General features: G+C 38.3%; 1 protein-coding gene across 4 annotated transcripts in view; it reads right to left on the bottom strand.

Moving 5' to 3' along the window:
* Positions 1–19276, bottom strand: part of COL15A1 (collagen type XV alpha 1 chain) — a 493232-nt gene that overhangs the window by 375996 nt on the left and 97960 nt on the right. For all 4 annotated transcript variants that reach the window (XM_072411944.1, XM_072411942.1, XM_072411943.1 and 1 more), the window contains exons 5-6: positions 16632–16721; positions 10228–10345 (exon numbers count right to left, since the gene is read on the bottom strand). In XM_072411944.1, the coding sequence (XP_072268045.1) occupies positions 10228–10345; positions 16632–16721 (208 nt within the window). The remainder of the gene's footprint in view (positions 1–10227; positions 10346–16631; positions 16722–19276) is intronic.

Genomic DNA, 19276 nt, shown 5'->3' with positions numbered 1-19276 from the left:
GCAGTACATTGCGTCAAAGAGGGCACGATTTGGCGTGAAGACCTATATGCTGTGCGAATCCTCATCTGGCTACATCTGGAATACAGTACTGTACACTGGAAAAGGGACACAGTTCAACACCAGATACAGCCATTATGGATTGGCAACATCTTCAGTGCTATCCCTCATTGAGCCATTGCTAGGTCAGGGCTATTGTGTCACAAATGACAATTTCTACACATCTCTTGAGCTTTATGAGTTCCTTCTGCAACACAGAACAGATGTGTATGGAACCGTTAGGGCTAACCAGCGCAACCTTCCACCACTGTTTGCAAAAGGGAAGCTGAAGAAAGGAGAAATTGTTGCCTGGCAGAAAAGCAAGATGATGGCCCTAAGATGGCGTGACAAGAAAGATGTGTGCCTGATGAGTACTGCCCATGATGCCTCCACTGTTCTGGTACACACAAAACGTGGGAAAGAAGTGATAAAGCCACAGGTGGTGATTGTCCACACCTCCCATGGTGTTGTTGTAGTCAGAGCTGAACAAGCCATGACATTCTACCCAGCAATGAGGAAACAGCAAAGGAAGTACTACAAGAAGATTTTCAGGCATCTAGTTGAGCAGTGCCTATGGAATGCCTACGTTCTATACAGAAAAAAAAAAAAATCAGAGGCCTGTGAATCATTCAGACTTCATTTTGCAAGTTTCCGAATCCATAGTCAAGAACCACCAAACACCATCAGTGGCTATGAATAGACCTGGACGTCATGCTTCCACCATTGTCAACCCAGAACGCCTGACCAGTCGTCACTTCGTTGAATACATCCCACCAACCCAGAAAAAGGCAGCACCTACAAGGATGTGCGTGGTTTGCTGCTCAAAGACCGATGACAGAGGAAGGAAGAAACGCAAGGAAACCAGGTTCTACTGTCCAGACTGTGATGTTGGACTTTGTGCAGCACCCTGCTTCAAAATCTACCACACCCGGGATGTCCACTAAAAATGTAAATCATTTTTTTTTTCTAAAATCTGCATTTAATTTATCTTCTTATTTATGAATAATATTGCACCCTTGTTTGGAAAATTTCAGTTAGAATTTGTTGATAAAAAAAAAAAAAAATTTGATAATTTACACTGTTGTGGTCTATTATTTCATAATTTTTTTATAATTATGTAATATAATTGTGTATTATATTATAATTTACGATTATAATATAATAAATAAATATAATTATTATACCCGGGATTTAATCCTAAGAATTACAGGCCTACAATATAAACAAAAATTTCTATGCAAAAAAAATAGGATCACTTTTTGCATCAAAAAATTACAGAATTAGAACGCTAGGGGGGTTAAGGGGAAGGAACTCGGGATGTTTAATATCCACTGCTCCCCGGGAAAAAATGAGCGAGCTGAATTGCTTAATGCCATACAGGTCTTCGTTCCAGGTTCCTCCCCTGCAATTGTTTGTGGTGATTTTAACTGCGTATTACCAGGTGAAAAGGCTGTAGAACAAGGGAGCACTATAATACATCTTAACAGCTGAAAAACATGATGGCTTATCTCAAGTTGCAGGAGGTCTGGAAAAAGCTACATCTGAATGGTTATGTTTATAAGTCATAAGTTTTTGTACATTCACCTAAAATTATCAGTTACATTCAAGGGACCGGGGATCTGGAGGCTAAATACCACGCTTCAAGAGGATCTTGGGATCAAAATCCATAACACATTAGCATACAAGTCATGGTGGAGGGACATATGCAAATTTCACAACTTCATAAATTGGTAGGATGACAACATCAAAAAAGAAAAGTTATCTAGAAGGTAATACAGGAAGCAAGGAGGAAAGTAAAATGGTTCCAGAGGCTAAACAAACAGCGCCAAACTTTTAGCAAGTTTAGAAAAAATGGCAATCCAATGGAGGAGGAAATTAATAATTTAAAAAATGAAATAGCAGAGGCCATCACTGCTAAAGTGGGGTAGCCGCGCGATGGAGGAGTGAGGACGTGCAGGCACTCAGCTCCCTGTGAACGGCGGCATTACCCTAGTCTGGCTTTGATATATCCTGCTCCCGTGTCCCCACCCTAATGCCCCAAGGCAAGAGGACTCTGAGGCAGATCAGGAAGCAGAGAGAGGCAGGGTTACTCCGTTATTTCCCGTCCAGCAGTGCTGAATCCCAGAGCTGGCCCTGATCCAAGATGGCGGCACCTCCGCGTGCATCCTCCAGTGGGCAGCAGGCTCCACTGACATGCAGGAAATCCTGGCTAGCTTTGCATCTCTGCTATTACCAGCATTTCTGAAAGCTCTCCTGGCGCTGTACAGGCACTTCATGCTAAATTATCCACCATGAGGTCAGTACTCTCTTTGCCTACTAAATCAGACATAGATAGCATGCTCTCAAGAGTTGAGGCCTCCATGCAACACACAGAAGGCATGGAAGGCCCTCGTTGTGACTCTGTTCTACCTCACTACTGGGGACTGGTAACTAGCCTCCTCAAGCTCGATCTTGACACTGGAAGATGTTGGAAGTCGTGAGTTTACGTTCCATGTTGGGACAACCATATGTTTATTGGTATTGTATGTTAACTATGTTGTTCGGTTGACTGCTGCACTGATATATTTAATGATTGTAAGTTTATAAAATGCCACCCGCAGCAAGGAGGCCCTTGCTCTCTTGCTGTTGTGCACTACTTTCCCCCCAATAGGGCGCTCCGCTTCCACAGGGAGCGGAGTTCCTTGTGTAGTACTACTCATACTTACCTAAATTTTTTTTTATCAAACACTGATTCACCTTCCCCACACTAGACCTTTTCCTCTCCTGACTTATTTTTTTCTGGTCCCTTTTAGTCTCTCTTCCTATAGACCGGTAACACAGTCCAGTACATACCTCTAGTGCTCTTCATCTGTACTAGCAAAGATGATGATAGTATCTTTATATGCCAAAGGGCCTAATTCCCTTACCAAACGTTCCATTGCACTTACTAACATTACCCATCACATAGCCTTTATTCAAGAGACCCATTTCTGGCATAACAAAATACAAAATCTTAAAAATAAGGGTTTTCAGTTGTCTTATCATGGCACTTCCCTGGACTCTAAGTCCAGGGTGTTAGCAATCTTATTTCTAAATCACTGCCCTGGACCTTAAAAGGACATGCGGTCTGATTATGACGGTCACCTTTTGATTTTGAAGGGCACGGTTGGTACACGCTTATATACTTTTGTTAACATTTATGTGCCCAATGTTGATCAAGTGTATTTTTTGGATGGTGTTCTAGACACGGTGGAGGATTTTTGTGGGCAGAGTTTAACCTGGCTTTTGACCCGAGTAGGGATGTTTTTAAGGGCACATCTCACTTACCGTTCTCTACCCTTAGGAGAATTAAACAACTGCTACATGCTCACCAGTTGATAGATATATGGAGGATACAACACCCTACTGAGCAGGAATATTCCTTTTTACTCCCCGGTTCACAAAATGTATTCTAGGATAGCTCTCTTTTTTGTGAAACATGATATGCTCCCGAATGTACATTCCTCATCCAAAGGTACTGCCGCGTTTTCTGATCATGCCCTGGTTAGCATAACTCTTGCATCAGACATCCCAACACCTAGACTCTGCTACTGGAGAATAAATGAGGACCTCCTGCAGTCTCCAGATAATGGTCTGCTAATAGAAGAAGAACTGCAAGAATATATTCTTTGTAACTCCTCATCGGTTCAAAACCCATTGGTTGTATAGGAGGCGCACAAATGTGTTATTAGGGGCCTCCTCATGCAGCTTGGACATAGAGCTAAGATAGAACAGCAGGCCAAATATAATGATCTGCTGTAAGAACTATATAAACTAGAAATTACTCATAAATGTAACCACACACCAGATCTAGAAGCAAACATATCCCGACTTCGGGAACGCATAGCCTCTTTGAACTTGGAAAGGCTAGAGCACACTTGGCCAAATGTAGAGGCTTCTTTTATGAGAATGCAAATAAATATGGGGCAGCCTTAGCACAAGCTATCAGAGCAAAGTGGTTACTGTCCTATATATCTAGTATATCATCACGTACAGGTTCTATACACCACTCTTCCGAAGAAATAGCAGCCTCCTCCTGCCATTTTTACCAAAAACCTTTATAATTTGAGGACCCCGAAGGATTCTACTATGCTGCAACCACCAGTGTGATTAAAGATTACTTGGAATCCTCGGGGATTCCAAAAGTTCCAGAGGAAGTATTGGAAGCACTAGATGCTCTGATTACCTGAGTTACAGTCTGCGATTTCTAAAGCCGCGACGGGTAAAGCCCCAGACCCGGATGGCTTCACTCTTCACTCACTCATGCATATTACAAAAAAAGGTTCCAAACTCAATTGGCCCAGCCTCTTTTGGCTGCTTTTAGCGCTATTTCTGATGCAAACTCCCTGCCGCTTGACACACTCACGGCCCACATTACAGTAATTCCCAAGCCTGAAAAGGACCCTTTTCTTTGTTTGAGTTACAGGCCAATCTCGTTGTTAAATGCCGATTTAAAACTGTTCTTTAGTGTTAAAGCTCGCAGATTGACCCCTATCCTGCAATCTCTGATACATAATGACCAAAGTGGCTTTTTGCCCTATTGAGAAGCTAGGGATAATACAGTCTGCACTCCCAATATAATCCATCATGTTCCATCCAATATCATACCTATGATGCTCCTCCCTACCGATGCTGAGAAGGCATTGGATAGAATATATTGGAACTACTTTAAGTTAATGCTGTCACATATTGGTATCCCCTAAAGGCTGCTCCAGTGGATAGTAGCTCTTTACTCTAATCCCACGGCACGATTGGGAGCGAATGGGGTTCTTTCTGACTCATTTTCTATTACAAATGGGACCCTGCCCCCTTTCGCCCCTACTATTTATATTGATGCTTGAGCCTTTTTTGAGACACATAAGCTCCAATCCAATTATTGCAGGTGTCTCCATAGGTGACTCTTCACAAAGTAGCGGCATATGAGGAGGATTTGTTATTCTTCGTGACATCGCCAATTTCCATCCCTAATCTACTGAAAGAACTAGGGGACTATGCACACATCTCTAATTTAAAATCAATTTACAAAAATCAGAAGCCCAAACATCACGCTATCACATAGATTGGTGCGCACTCTGTCGCCCACTTTTCTATTTAAGTGGGCAACGGGCGCTATTAAGTATCTAGGCACATTTCTCCCGTACACTTATGCTGAACTTTCTAACACTGCTCAATGTGATATGACATGACCTACAGAGATGGAGACAGAATATGTTCTCCTGGTTTGGGCACTGTAACATTCTTAAAATGAATGTTATGCCCCTTGGAGGTATGGCTTTTCTAGACCCAGTACTCTACCATACGATAGTTCATCTGACCCGCCTGATCGATTGGTGTCGGCATAAGGATATAAAGGTGTGGATTAAATTGGAAGAAGCTGTTTCTCCGGTGCCTAAACATCTGGTGGTATGGTCGCCTCCCGGCGCTATTGCTTCAATTAAGAGACACCCTCTTCTTGGGGAAACTGTGCGTGTGGTGAATTAAAAATTGAACTATATCCTTCCCCGTTGTCTCCCGTTTTAGGCCATCCAGCATTCACACCCAGTTTTACAGACCCTGTTTTCCGCAGCTGGAGACGTTCGAGAATGGAAAGGATGAGGCTCTCTTCTAGTGGCTGGGCACTAGAGAGACAGTTGCAGGAAGATTACTTGCTACCTGATCTTGGCCCCTGGAGATCACTTCAACTCCGACATTTTTTGGGCTCTATACCGGCCCCGCACCGGATTAATAGATCTCTTACGACGCTAGAACAATTGTGTGTAGCAGAGGGACCAGTGAGGGGAACCCTGTTGTATTCCTACCAGATGTTACTTTCCCAATATTCTGGGGGTACACCCAGATACATTGAGAGATGGGAAAGAGTTACAGTTATCTTTCCCAGACAAAGACAGCAATTATTTTACTTTGGCCATAAGGCGTCTATTAGCAGGCACTACCAAGAAACTAATTTCAAAATAGAACGCCGGTGGTCCTGGCTAAAATGTACCCTGCTGTTAGCCCTCTTTGCTGGTGCTGCCAAAGTGCCCAGGGAACACTATTGCATAAATTTTGGAACTGCCCGCTTCTGCAATCATTTTGGGGAAAGGTAACAGATATTGGTAAACACGGACAGATGTGTCTATTCGGGATAAGCCAGAGCTGGCCTTGCTCCATGTCTCCACCATGTCCAGAAAGAAATATAATGCATCCCCTTCTACGTCACCTTCTAAATGCTGCAAAAAGCTGCATTCCTATTTTAGGGAAACAAACAGGGTCACCAACTATTAAACAATGGATAAATAAAGGTAATATTACAGCTATAGAAGATCTATTGGCAACTGACGAGCAGGCTACAACTAAAAACACGCGCATATGGTTTTATTAGGAACAATTTATTTGGTCAGCAGAATATCTTACATGTCAGTGATAACTATGCAGATTCTTTGGTAAAGACTTATAATGTCTGGGAATATGTATTGCTGTAATGTATGTGAGCTATGCATTGTACAATGTGTATCTTTATTGTTATGGGAGACTTTGTTTTACAAAATGTTGACCTACAGGAGGCCATCTTATGCAGATGTCTCATTTATCTATAATGTTTAGTATATTTTTGACCAATAACCATTTTAATGTTTTGACATGCAATTATGTCATATGTCATGCAATTTTTTGTAACGTTTACTGTTGGTTTCTTGAATGTCAAATTTAAAAATAAAGTTAAAAAAAAAAAAAAAAAAAAAAAAAAAAAGTAGTTGATAGTAGAGAAGTTGTTGATAAAGTTATTCAGGGTGATCAGGTCTGTGGGATCCCTGGTAGAAGTGCACATGATGGTCTAAATTTACTGAGAGATGTGCTATGGTACTCAAACGTGAGAAAGCAAAAATTGGCCTTTTTGTCCTTAGACTTCCAAAAAGTGTTTGATAAAGTTTCACATATCTATCTGTGGAAAGTGTTGAAAAAAAAATAGGGTTTCCTGTTACACCAGACATTACCAAATCAAATGTCTTTACAGTGGTGCTTCTAGCAAAGTCTTAGACAATAGCTTCTTATCGGATGACGTTTAACTCAGAGTTAAACAAGGATGCCCTCTCTCTCCTCTTCAATTTATCTGTGCCTTAGAACCATTTCTGTCATCCTTAAGGAAGGACAGTGGTGTGGTGGTCAGTCTGCCAAAATTTGCACATACATGGACGATGTTACTGTCCTCTGTACCACAGAAGCTGCTTTCAACAGGGCAGTTCTAACCACTGAATTTTTTTGTACAGGCTCAAGATTTGAACTAAATATCAACAAGTGTAATTGTCTTTATCTTGGCCAATAGCAGCTTCAACATCTAAAAATTAAGTCAAGCTATCAAAATTTTGGAAGTGTTTTTTGACCATCAAAACAACGGGCACCAAAGCTGGAGCATTGTCCAAGGAAAAATAAGCCAAAGAATTGAATTCTGGAAACGACGTAACTTACCCTTAGAAGGTAAAGTGCTGGTTGTAAAATCAATAATTCTGCCTCAGTTACAACACCTAAGCTTAGTCTATCCACCATCACTCACCATAATTTAAAAAATTATTAGAAATATCTTCAAATTTTTCTGGAGCTTAACTGTTAAAAAAATTGAAAGGTCAATTGTGCACAAAAGCAAGGCAAATGGGGGTAAAGACCTCCCAGATATTAGGATCTTTCTGTGGTCCAGTTTTTTCTCCCTCCGCTTCAAGTGCCTCCAAACCAAATCTAACACATGGTCATATTTTCTCAAGTATGCTGCAAAACAGAGGAGGAAATTGCGCTTATACTCCCTTTTACTATAGAAAGGTCAGCACAAATGTGGACGAACAATTTCTAATAAACAAGTTAAAAGATATTGCTTGGCAGCGTGTCCATAAGTGCCTGCCCCTGCATGCCTTTCAGCATAGGAGGGGTTTTGTGAGTTCTCCTGTATGTCCCGGTCTGGTTGATTCCTCAACCAGACCGGGGACATACCTGGGGAATGTATATGTGGAATAAACTTGTGTAATTTCTTTTTTGTGTATTTGCCAAAATATGTTTTTTGTGAAAAAGGAAAGCAAAAATTTGTGTTTGTGAAAATAGTTTTTGGTTATGGTCAAAAATATATGTAGAAATGTTCTGTATATGTTGGAAAATGCTATGTACTTATCTGTTTAAAAGATAATCTTGGTTCCTGTTCATATGTATCTTTACCTAGGAAAAGGGAAATTTGGACTTTTGTTTTATTTTTTTTACAAACTAACTTCATACTTTGCTTTCAGGAATGGACCTTATGTTCTTTTTTTTCTGCTATAAAACGGACTTTGTTACTTTAGCCGTGGACCAGAGACTTATTTTTTGGAAAAAAATGTGCCGATTCTTTGATTTAAATATGCAAAATATATGCAGATTTTGTTCTGCTTTAATACTTTATTGTAATTTGTGTGTCTGTCTCTGTTATTTGTACTCTTGGGAAAAAAAAAAAAAAAAAAAAAAAGAGATTGAGTGTTTTTCTCTTGCTGACCTTTGCCTGTTCCTGACAATCTGGTGAAGACTGCAGCTTGAGATTGGAGACTGGTGAATACTGGTACTGACCAGGACCCTACACATTGGCTTTTGTTATTTAGCTGACCAAGGGAGAAGGCCAAAATGGTGCAATAAGAGTTGTTCCCAAAGTGCACAAAATTGGCCAGAAATTGAGTTTTGACCCAAACATTAATCCTGGAAATCCACCTAAATTAAAAAAAAAAAAAAAGGTCCTGCGCCCTCATAGGTGCTGGAGATATAATCATATTAGTTTAGTTGCCCTCACCTCACTCCAATTTAGGCTAAAGGTTGTAAGCAATTATAATGTAATCTCTAAAAATGTCTACCTATAAAAAGTGGTAGACAGGAGGTGGAGTTCTGATGGCAGAGTTAGGCAGTAGAAGTTTATAACTGTAAACCCTTCTATGAATTGCAGAACCCCAACCCCTAGGCATCGAATGTTCCCTTAACTCTTTGTCTATGCTTAACTTATTTATATAGACAGATGACAGGTCAAAATGTCCAGATCTCTGTAAGTTTGCAAAACTTATATTATGCACCTGTATCAGGTTTGATTCTCAACAGATGCTGTTCCAGTAGCTGGCTCTGGTTTTCTGTTGGGAGATCTGTTTTTGTTTTTTTGAAAAATTGAAATGTTACGTAGGAACACTGTTTATAAAAGTAGATGGCAAACCATATTCAACTGCAATGCACTATAATTTTATCACCACCACTCTTACAAATTGACAGGGTTTTGTGGTGAGGGAATACAGATGTAGCATCAGGATAGTGACCTGTATGACCATACTCTCGGCCAAGAGATATCTACAGTACTGCACCACATAGGCTGCAAAAATAACTTGAAAAAATGTACATCATGATGCAAAGTGAAATTATAGTTATAGTTTCTGTTATTGTAGCACATGTTCTTTAAGGCAAGCAGCTAAGGTAATAAAAATATTTCTTGAACTATGTTGCAGTTGGCATTGTATACCTACACATCCAAACTTTCACATATTTATTTTATTTATTGTTTTTACCCTTATGTAATGAATCAAAAGTGTCACACAGCTGGGATACACTCCAGAGAGCCCACAAAAAGTACTTGGCAGGGACTCTATTTATAAATAGAGCCCTTAGTATGCATCCTTTGTCAATTCATCTGAAATTCACTGATAAGTATTCAGACGTCTCTACACTTTTCATTGGTGAACCTGGGTAATCCAGCATGCCTGGAATGGATTTCTTAAAAGTCATTTGCTACTTGTTAGCGAATATTTTCAATCCTGGACCAGATCTATTAAGGTTTGCTGGATCACCCAGGATAACTGATCGAATTGTATCTTTTCCAGTCATGGACAGCTGTAACAAATCACGCTCAATTACTTGTTTTGTCAACTAGTGGCCAATTGTTAAATTGCACAGCTGTCACAATAGGAAATTGGCAGGAGAATGAATTATAAATACACCCCTATTAGTGCAGTTAGTAATTTAGTTCTGAATCATACCAAAATAAAATTAAAGCGTTGACATATTGATAATTACATTGTTTTATAAACTCTGCTAACTACTTTTTCACTGACATTGCAAATAATTTTCCATGTATTTCCTTATCAACATTGTACATTGCCTTGAAATTTTACAAATAGTACATTTACTAGGGACTAGGCTCTTATATATTCTTGCCTGTGATATGAGCGTGGTTATTTTTTTTCATATTTTGAGAGGAGTTTGAAAGGACCACCACTTCGATGTAGCCTGGTACTGTAGGACGTTGGTTTACAGGTCCAGTTAAAGCTTTTGGCTAAAAAACAGGAACAAACAAAAAAAGAGAAAGTGGTATCAAATACTTTTATGCTATTGTATTATGTTGTTCTTATGATCATATAATATTATATATTTATGATCATATATTATAATATTGAAAGCAGTTTTTAGGAAAATGGTAGAGAAACAGGATTGTTCAAATGTTATCTACAAACACCAATATGGCATAAAATATAGGGCCCAACAGATACTGCAACAACATTACATTATGCAAACTGTTTACTGTAAATGTCTGAATAATAAAGAACAAATTAAGTTTTTAAAAATAGTTTATTAGTTAAAGAAAAGCGAAGCAAGACCACACAAAAAAAGCAATTGCACAATCTTCCTGTAGGTTTACTAGGCAGAAATGCCAGTTCACCTTCATTACCAAAACAAGCACAATATCAAACTCCTATCACTCAAGGTGGAACGTAAAATGTCTATAGATAGCTACCAACTGAAAACCACTTTATAATAAATTATATAGTTAAATGTATTATTCAGAATACTGGAACAAGCAACAGTCACTATTTAATATTAAACCTCCCTAGCGGTTCATTTCTTTCTGGTTTTATATGTCTAAAAGCGGTACATTTATTTTACAGTATATTATAATAGTATGAGTATAATAAAGTTTGAAACACAAAATCACGTAAAAATAATAAACTGAATAAATTAAACATCTATATATTTAAAAAATATATATATTTTTTATTATTGTAAAAAAAAAAAAAAAATACATATTATACTCATACTATTATATATACTGTAAAATAAATGTTCATTGTACTGCTTTTACACATATAAATACAATGTATTACATTCAATACAATTATTTTGCATTGAATGCAATACAAATGATTTTTGAATTTCGCACCCCGCCGGCAACGTACACACGCACCGACGTCACCGGTAACTCCCCGGTGACTCTTCGGGTGCAGAAGCCGGCCGGAGGAAGAGAGAAGGCAAAGATCGTGGCAATGGACGGCGCAGGATGCCTGCAGGTCAGGCAAGCGCTGTATTTACTATTACTTCCATAGGATTACCTACCCCGAGTGTTACTGCTTTTAGCAACTTTTTTCTACCCCGAATCACACTCGGGGTTACCGCTAGGGAGGTTAAAGTACTGTGCACAAATTGTACTTTAAAGGCAAAATTACTGTAAAGAGAGGATGCTTTCAAATAAAACAACAGTTCAAATAAAATTAGGGAGTAATGCATCAACTCAGCAGGAAACAAATTAAAATAAAACAATTTTCCTCTATCGTAAGTGAACAGAAATGTTTAAAGGTTTTCTTCACAGCAAAAAATATGACATTTGGTATGCCTGTATAAAATATGCAGGGCAAAAGAACTTAAGACCTAGATAATAGTACATTTTTAGAACATTTTGCCAGATAAACCAAAAATGCATATAGTTAATTCCCTAGCTAATAGACATAACATCAAATTTTAAAATAGAAAAAGAAAATCACATTTCATAAAAGTCAAAAATTGGAACCAAAGTGGACTTGTGTGTACCTGTTTGTTTAAATAGTAACACATAGGTATTTGCATTGAAGTATTTATTGCTCAGGAAAACATTTGGCAATCCCGAGGCTAAGGCTACACAGACATATATATCTTTGCTTTTAAAGATTTAACTGATTGCTGACAGTTAATTTATTGCCATCACATTTTATTAGCAAGACAGTTGCTTTGGAAAACATTGGTGTCACAGACAAGGATAAAAGCCAGAGTAAGAGCAAACTCAACAGAACAAGAACTTAGAATAAATCTCCTTACTGGAGCCCCAGATATTACTCTAAACAAGAAGAGAGTTCAGATTAGTGGTGTACAGTAAGACTTATTCAGAGATTATTTCACACCTCATTTTTTGTGAAAAATTTTTTTTCTGAGCTCTGAATTTTTATATATATATATATATATATATATATATATATATATATATAAAAATATAAAATAGTTATTAGTGGTATTGTGCCAATATACTGTCATTGACGTATGACTAGGCCCTAAAGCCTAGGGCACCACAAAATACAGAGGGTAAAAAGAGCAATAGGCTCTGGAGTTCAGACTCCATACAATAACCAATAAAAAAAGGGGATGAAAAATAAGCAGAACATAGTAAGAGATGTAAAGAAAAGGGAGGGGGGAGTGGGTGTGGTTTCTCCAGTGGGGTTATCAAATGATATACTCAATACATGGGTCCCAGGTTTTATGAAAATTGCCTAGTTTATTGTTAATGGTACATGTCATTTACCATGATCCAGATTTTTAGTGAATTCCAATGGAATCTTACTTGCCTACCAATCGCATGCTATTGAAACATGGGCTGCTACAAAGAAATAAGATAACTAAGCTGAGGATTTTGGAACAGAATCGATTTTGATGAACAGAGTGGAGAAATGTATGCATTTAGTTTTGTTGGCACCATATATCTCATCAAAACTTTTAAGTTTGCATCAGTAAGCGATGTGTTTAGTGAGATGGTAGAAAGAGGTTGAAGTATGCTAAAGTTTTTTTCTGGGAATCAAAGAAGTTAAGGTATATAATAGAAATTCCACCTTTTTCCTCAGAAAAAGAGTATACTGTAGTGGTAGGGAAAGCCCTTTAATTTTTCTTGCACAAATGATTTAACTGCATTTATGGGAAAACTTCAGGTAATGACATTGAGTGTTTGTCTTTTAGGATTGGTAAACTAATGATTGTTTAACTATTCAACAAATCACCTATGCATAAAAATCTCTTGTTTTGCCACATTTGAATTGTGAGTGATCCAGGGGGAAACTCAGGATTGCCCCAAAGAGGCGCCAATAGGGAATGAGCAGAGTAAAGAACAAGGTTCTTTTCCTGGCCATCCCAAACCAGCACATATGTAGGCAAGTGATGAGCAGAGAATGGCAGGTCTTTTCCTAGCAGGTATCCACATCAATAACTCCATGCGAATAGAGCGGCAAGAAAGGGCCTCCAAAAGCTGTCCACTGCAGTATAGAGTCTGGCATGGTAGTTCAGCCTAAAGCGGCTATCTGAGCATCCCAATGATACAGCATGAGATTAGGAACCCAGAGACTTCTAATGGATTTTGGTGTGTAAAGGGTGGATACATTTATCCTATGTGGCTTTTTGTTCCAGACAAATGTAAGCAATTTCATTTGAATGATCCTTAAGATCATTTTGGTTATTGCAATAGGTAGTGTATGAAACAGGTAAGAAGTACACATAAGAAGTACACAGTATAAGTAATATCACAGAAGTATATTCATTTTTAGGGTGGCTATCGCTCCAAACCAAGAAGGGAGAGAAACATACCAATTACTATCTTGTAAGATTATCCTAAAACAGGGATTGCTCTGCTCCCTGAGGAAAGGGAAAGCCTGATGACAGCAAAGGCATCCTCAGGATTTCCCTTTCCTCAGCAACTCAGGGAGCAGAGCAATCAGCGGAGCTTTACTATGCTGACAGCTCTGCTCCACTGATCATGGAGCGATCAAGGGAGCAGAGCTGTCAGCATAGTAAAGTTCTGCCGATTGCTCTGCTCCCTGATTGGCTGAGGAAAGGGAAACCCTGATGCTTGAGCTGTCATCAGGGTTTCCTATTTCTCAACCAATCACAGAGCAGTAGAGGTATAAATGGAGATAGTATCTCCATTCAACCTCTATTGCCCTCGTATTGCCTACTTTCAATTAGCTGTGACCGCAAAGTTCCCACGGTCCAGGAATCCCATGACATTATGATTCATTATGTCATTGTCTGATAACCTGTAAAAAATAAAAAACAACAAGTTTAAAATAAAAAAAAAAAAAAAAAAAAAAAAAAAAAAAAAAAAAAAAAAATTTAAAAAAAAAAAAAAAAAAAAAAAAAAAAACACATACGAAATTAATAATTTAAGAAGAAAAAAAAAATTTTTTTTTCCTGTAGTTTTGCAGTCGAATCTAGTTTTTTCAGGTCAGGTCAATCCGAATTCAAACAGCCATATTCGGGTCGAATATAAGGACAACCCGAATTCGAACACCAACACTAGTATTTACCTAGTTTGGGGAGACTGCTAATTAACGCATTGTTCCCCTCTTTAGAGACTGTATTGCCCTCATGTAGATAATTCAAATAGAACTATATGAGGGGCCAGTACTTTCCCAAACATTTTATAGTATGTGCTTGAATATCTATCCCATAACTAATTTCAAATTTTAATTGCCCCAAGATGTGCTTTTTGTAGTTTAGGCAGGGGTATCCTAGATATTCTTCCACCTTAGCTCCAGGAGTTTGTGTGGGGGGAGGCATAAAGGTTGGTATATAAGTAATGAAAGGCTTCTAGTATTAGGGCTAGGTTTTGAGAAAGCCTGCTGTTTTAGTTTTTGGAGGGCCGCTATACTTGATGTTTGCGTTTGGAGCAAAGTCTTATTTTGACAGCTCCATGTCAGCACACTGATGGGTTACTCACCTCTTATACTCTCAAATGTTTATTAGCGTTGCCAACCAGCTGACATAAAACCCTGGCAATCCACCATCTCCGTTAATGTTTACCCATATGGCATCTAATGTAATTGCCTGAAGGGGAGCCTTGCTGTTTCTTCCTTAAGGGCATGTTGAGGGTTGAGTATCATCCTGGTACTGAGAAATTTTTACAACGTTCAGGGTTTGTGTCATAGGGAGGTACTAAGCTCATCCCATCCTTATAACTCTGCCCTGTTTGCATTGTCACTGGCATTGGCAATGTTGCAGTCCACTGTTGTAGGCAAGGCTCCTGGCAGGCCTTCACCATGTCTCCTTTTCTTGTGTTAAAGTCGACTTCTGCCTTCTCTTTGTAGAAGGTCAAGGGTTGTGGCCCTTTGCATCGGAGCAGTTTGCAGTTCTAGCACAGGCTTCTGACTGGATTCTGCCCTTCTCTATGCAGGTATTGCAGTAGTCATGGCATAATAGGTCTTTCTTGGATTTGCTTTTTATTTTCAGCACAGGGCTGCACTGCATAGACAATGTGTGTGTCAGAATAAAAATCTAGACCCAGCATCCTGGGAGTCAACCAGAGAGCTAGCCTGTCAACTGATGCTGATCATATTAGGACACAGGGTCTGAGCACCTGTCAGGATTATACCAGAGCCTCTTAGAGGGAGGATATTTTGTTGTAGACAAGTGGCAGGTTGCAGCCACCAATATATGCTTGACAGAAATAGAGCCCGTCACATCAATCAGGAGATGAGGTAACTAGTATGCACAATTCAGGTGGGCGATCAGTACTCCACAGGAGCATAGTCAGGATGAGAGGTTAGGAATAATACAGTCAAAGCAGGTGTGGTACCGGGGAGCACATAGGGGAGCTTAATCAGGATGGGCGAAATGTATCAACATAAGATCTGTCAAACCAAGCAAACTACCAGGGAGCAGGAGCTTTGTGAGCTAAATCAGCAGCAAGTGATCTGTCAAAGCAGAAGTACCAGGGAGCAGGCAGGAGTGTAGTCATGATGAGAAAAGTTGACCATCCGAAGGATGGTAACACAAAGCAACGTACCAGGGAGCAGGGGATAAGTGGGAGACTGTACTTCGTGAGAGTGAGAAAATGGAAGAGCAGCAATAGAGAAAGTTGTCGAAGGACAGAGGCACAGAGAATATCTAGAAGGTGTTTTTCAAAAATCCATTTGCCATTACCCCAAAGATAAACAGCAGTTTTTTTATGTTTTTTTTTTTTGAAATGTGCAAAGTGTCATTACAATATGATGGGAGTATTTGTAGTATCTGTCTTTATAAATATTACTTGGATGCCATTGATTATTTTAAAACCCATATGGATTACACAACTATTAATAAATAATCTAGACTAACCTAGAATCAAAATACTGATATGCAGAGAAAAAAAAAAAAAAAAAAAAAAAAAAAAAAAAAAAAAAAAAAAAAACACACAAACAACAACCTCAACAGGATTTACGTTAAATTCTGTACAACAGGTGGTATATTTGCAAAAAAGACCGATACAACCAATATTTCATCACTTAGGAAGTGGCGAGTACAGCCGTTTCTCATACGTAATATTTTTATTTTAGAGTCGTTTCTCTGGAGGCTGTAGCACCACTCTTATTTGTGATTGGTTGAGATATGCTGATATCAGCTGATAATAGGTGTCAGCTGATAATTACTTGTGGACTTTAACCTCTTTCTGGTTCAGTAAACATTATGGCTTCTGAAACACCTTAACAGGATTCACCCAATGGAACCCATGCCTTCACTTGCCATTGCAGTAGAGATCTTCACAAATTCTGCACTAATATTCAACTGTTGGTACCTACTGGTGCAGAAGTTTGTTGAATGGTATTGACTGCTTCCGAAATTCCAATGTTCATGTTTATGCTCTCATCTCCACTGCCTTCACCAGAAGCCTATAATGAACAATAAAACAATTAAAAAGCAAAACACATGACTAAAAAAAAATAAAAAAAAAAAAAATACTACACATGGAATAAAACCTGTCAATTTTGACTAGATTATCATCAGACAATTTAGTTAGAAATATTTGAGAAATAGTTCTCCATTCCTCCAATTGTACACTGTAAATATTGTGTGACAGTTCTTTAGTAATTATTTTTAAGTATTAGGCCATTCATTGTTTAACCAGTCCCTTCTCTAAATTCTGCTTTTACACCAAACATTATATAGATATTATAGAATGTTGCCATTCTATAATATCTAAACAATAACAATATTAATAATAATACTTATTATTTATATTTTGTTACTATATATAGTGCAAGTTGTATGTACTTTTTTTATTTCAGCACCCAGTAAGGGATTTTGGACCTCTCTTTTTTTTCTCCTTAGAATTCTTCATTCTTAAATGATTTTATTTAAGTCTGATCATGTGCCTGAAAGCAACATTGATATTTATGATTAAAGTAAGTGGACTCAAAGCTGCTACCTTGCCCAAGGTCTTATTTTTCCTTAATCCAACTCTGGAAACTGAATTACTTTACTTTCTACACATGTGAAAATAACAGAAGAGCTTGAAGCAGGTTAATGCGGTCTAAAAGAAAATAAACATCAACTTAGTAGGATAATATTTGCAGGTCAAATGAACCTTTCAGTGAACTCCATCAATGATCTTAGAAGCAATGCAAGCTTCAGAAACCAAAGAGATCCACAGATAAGGCTGAACTGGGGAGTCCAGCAGAGAACAAATTTATGAAACAGAACCAGTGGTCATACACGGATAATCATACAGCCAAGATGGTATCGGAGAGGTCCAGACAGAGCAAAGTCAGGTCTCAGACAAACACCAGTCTAGGCAGCCAACAATCACTAGGTCAGAAAAAAGGCGGAGTTGCTAACAGATTCTCCAGAAAGTCATACCAAGAATAGGTAAGGCAAGTTGATTGGTACAGTATGTAAATAATGCAAATGTTGACTGGGACCTAGGAAGATTTTTAGGACTATTTACCCATGACAGGAAAGGACTGTGACCAACAACTAATCTGCATATTACTATCTAATTCCCTTCAGCAGTGCACAGTGCAAAATATTAGCCAAGGATGCTCTGATAGAGTGGATCTCCACTTCATTATACATGTATAGAGTAAAACTGGGAATGCTACAAAACTGCAGAGGAGTGACTGCTGCAGAGGACCAGCTCCCTTCCTCCCCAGTCTTTGGACTTTCCACCATGGAGATCGACTGGGGAAGAAAGTTCTGAGGAAGATGCTGCATTAGCAAGTGGGTTCAACAGAGTGTCCACACACCTGCCTGAGCAAGGCATAGTTAGCCAATAAGTGACCCTGTTAATGTTGACCCTGTCAACAATATGGTATGTATCAAAGAATTTGGACCCAAAAAAATTAGCAATATAATTAGCCACCTGGGCAGTTACCCCGAACCAGGTTCGAAGTAGCTAAAAATAGAAACAAGAGTTACAGTCCAATCTGATTGTCATACAACATTGTATGACAAATCAGATTACAACTGAAAAAAAAAAAAAAAAAAAAAAAAAAAAAAACACCTTACCTTGTCCCCGCAGCTTCTACGGAGACGTCTTCTCTCTTCTGACTTCTCCCGGCGTGTGCAGTGACAATTTCTGGGGTTTCCCAGTGACGTCGGTACATACGTCAGTGTGGGTGGGAGGCGGGGCGGGAAATTCAAATCACTTTGTATTGGATTCAATACAAAAAAAAGCTGTATTGAGTCCAATACAAAGAAAATATATATATATATATATATATATATGCTACTGTACAGTTACATTACACACTATTATTTTTCTTTAAGATTTTTTTAGTTGTAATGTTTTATAAAAAAAAGTTTAAAGTTTATTATTAAATTTAATAAATTTTGGACATATTTTGGTGAGTTATGCCTAAGAATTATAGCCTACAATCTAAAATAAATTTCCATGCAAAAAATGTAACGCTTTTTGCATGGAGATACGGAAAGAATTAGAACAAACGGCATTCGCCTACGCGTCCCTCGGCGATTCCTGATGATGTCAGAGCATACGCCCGTCGACAGAGGTCGTAGTGGGAAATTCAAATATTTTGTATTGGATTCAATACAATGTCCTGTACCCAATCTAAAATCCAAAATATATTTATGTGGTTTTGTCTATAGGTATGTGACTTTGAACTATAGTACTATACAGTATACCGAATTATTGCATTTTCAGTACTTTTTTTATTTATGCATTCTTGTTTAAGCGGATTTGTGTTTTTTATTTAATATTATAATTAGTTTTTTTTTTGGACATGATTGTGTGTTTCAAACTTTATTATATTCAGGATATCTACTAGACCCTTGTATTTCTGTAAATTACAGGTCTACAATTTAAAAAAAAAAAAATTCATGAAAAACAGTGTACCGATTTTGGTACAGAAATTCAGACATCAGTGAAACGCCCAGGAGGTTAGGCAACATTTCTGGTATGAAACCCAAACTAAATCTGAAAGAGAAA

The sequence above is a fragment of the Pyxicephalus adspersus genome, chromosome 5, assembly GCF_032062135.1.
Source record: "Pyxicephalus adspersus chromosome 5, UCB_Pads_2.0, whole genome shotgun sequence".
Taxonomy (NCBI): domain Eukaryota; kingdom Metazoa; phylum Chordata; class Amphibia; order Anura; family Pyxicephalidae; genus Pyxicephalus; species Pyxicephalus adspersus.
Note: the sequence above shows the minus strand (reverse complement) of the source record. Positions and strands in the feature narration are given on the sequence as shown.